This window comes from Pangasianodon hypophthalmus, chromosome 4, assembly GCF_027358585.1.
Source record: "Pangasianodon hypophthalmus isolate fPanHyp1 chromosome 4, fPanHyp1.pri, whole genome shotgun sequence".
NCBI lineage: Eukaryota > Metazoa > Chordata > Actinopteri > Siluriformes > Pangasiidae > Pangasianodon > Pangasianodon hypophthalmus.
In genome coordinates this window covers 2061292-2063791 of record NC_069713.1, presented here as the reverse complement: position 1 = coordinate 2063791, position 2500 = coordinate 2061292, and the positions used below count along the sequence as shown (strand labels likewise).

At 41.2% G+C, this 2500-nt stretch overlaps 1 protein-coding gene across 1 annotated transcript in view; it reads left to right on the top strand.

The window, feature by feature from the left end:
- The window catches only part of LOC113524143 (corticotropin-releasing factor receptor 2), a 65001-nt gene that overhangs the window by 61174 nt on the left and 1327 nt on the right, over positions 1 to 2500 (top strand). The window contains exon 11 of the mRNA XM_026910275.3: positions 1721 to 1762. Coding sequence (XP_026766076.1) covers positions 1721 to 1762 — 42 coding nt within the window. The remainder of the gene's footprint in view (positions 1 to 1720; positions 1763 to 2500) is intronic.

Genomic DNA, 2500 nt, shown 5'->3' with positions numbered 1-2500 from the left:
CTGGTTTCGCTAGTGGACTTTGTGTGAAGTATAGCTCAAGCTTTATCACCACCGTTAGCATACACAAACACACACTACCATGTCAGTGACACCGTATACACACCTATGTATATAGAAGAGCTTTTTTTATGAAGAAAAATAGAAGAAGTCAGACTTTATTAATAAAGAATGATGACATAATGGTTGAAGAATATGAAATGCCCTTTGGACAGAGATGCAGGAAGTGAATTTCATGACATAATAATTCGTATTAACAGAGACAGGATGTGTGTGGCAGCTGACGCCGGAGTGTGCTCAGGATCCTCCACTAAAATCACGCTGAATGACCTTCTCCTGTTAAAGACCATGTGGGAGTTCAGTCATCACAGGCTTATTAAACTCGCACCCGTTCCCTGTGTGAGAGCGCGAAAGGCTGTTTTAGATAATCGGTGCCGCGTAGGGAAACTCACCCACGCACTAATTCACTGTTAATGCGGGAGAGACGGCTGCGTTCAGATCCATGCATTAATTTTCTATAACAGCTCTAACAGTCGCTCCGGCTGGAGCATAAGTGAGCGGTTTATATTAATGCACTCGTTCTAATACAGTATCGTGTCTATAGTAGCAGCTCATTCGATCCACATAAACGGATTAAAAAAACGTGTAATCGTTGATGTGGTGAAGCTTTCTGTAAGGACGTGTCTATGGAAGGAGTCTCCAGTATCAGCGCTTTGTAACAGTCAGAGGTAAAGCTGGAACTGTAAGTTTTCAGGAACTAACTTGTTTCATAGACGTTCCACATCATTAAATGTGGTGATTAAAAAAAATTCAAAATGTGATCAATGGGAAATAGCTGTGGGATAACACACTCTGGACTGTGCTGATATAGGAAAATACAGACAGACTCTGATAGATAGATACACAGACAGACAGACAGACACAGGCAAAGAGAGACACAGATAGACAGACAGAGATACAGACAGGGACAGATACAGAGACAGACAGACAGAGACACAGATAGAAACAGACAGACAGAGACACAGATAGAAACAGACAGACAGAGACACAGATAGAAACAGACAGACAGAGACACAGATAGAGAAAGACAGACAGACAGACAGACAGACAGAGACACAGATAGAGAAAGACAGACAGACAGACAGACAGAGACACAGATAGAGAAAGACAGACAGACAGACAGACAGAGACACAGATAGAGAAAGACAGACAGACAGACAGACAGAGACACAGATAGAGAAAGACAGACAGACAGACAGACACAGGTAGAGAAAGACAGACAGACAGACAGACAGATACACAGATAGAAACAGACAGACAGACAGACAGAGACACAGATAGAAACAGACAGATAGAGAGACAGATAGAGACAGACAGACAGAGACACAGATAGAGAGACAGATAGAGACAGACAGATAGAGACAGACAGATAGTGACAGACAGACAGACAGAGACACAGATAGAAACAGACAGAGACACAGATAGAGAAAGACAGACAGACAGACAGACAGAGACACAGATAGAGAAAGACAGACAGACAGACAGACAGAGACTCGGGGGAAATCTGAGCTCAGCGTTAGAGACGGAGGGATTCAGGGCTCTGTTTCCATCAGGATCCTTTCTACTGATTAGATGATGAGAAGATAATTTGGAGGATTTTGAATATAAACATTATGGTTGGTTGGCTCTGTGTGTGTGTGTGTGTGTGTGTTTTTCTCCGCAGGGTTTCTTCGTCTCGGTGTTTTACTGCTTCCTCAACGGTGAGGTGAGTCCACGCTGAAGTTCATTTCACGCTGCGATGGCTGCGCCGATAAAAAAAAGGCCACACCATCGCCACGGTGCAACATCTATTATTACCGGGGGAGGATACTTACTTACGTACACACACACACACACAGAGGTTCACACAGGGTCTCTAATTATTATCTCCCGACCAATAACAATAACCAAATGTCAGCAGAACTGAAATATTTATAAAATAATTCTGAATGAAATTCGAGAGAGATTGTGGTCATGAAGGTGAGCCGGTATTAAAACTGAAACCGGTAATAATAATAATAATAATAATAATAATAATAATAATAATAATAAACTTTATTTTATATAGCGCCATTAAAAAGCCTCGACACACTTTCACTTTTTAAACTTTACACTTTATACATGTTTTTAACAATACCTGCACAAGATGGCTGCCGTGTCTATCCCGGCTGCTTCATCAGGTTCATTCTGGACGTCCAAAAAAATAGCAGAAATATACTCTCCGTTTCCATGACGACGTTGGTTTAACATCTACGTAGTCAAACCAGTGACGAACTCCAGCCTTAGTGGCGTTAGCTTTTAGCTTTTAGCTTTTAGCTTTTAGCTTTTAGCTTGCTTTCTAACTGCAAACCATGTTAGCTATTTTCCCAAATGTTAAACATATCAGTGCTTGAGCAGTCCTTTATATTACAGGCTTATTATTTTTAGTGTTATTTTACAGCCAGGAATTGAATTTCAAAGCTGG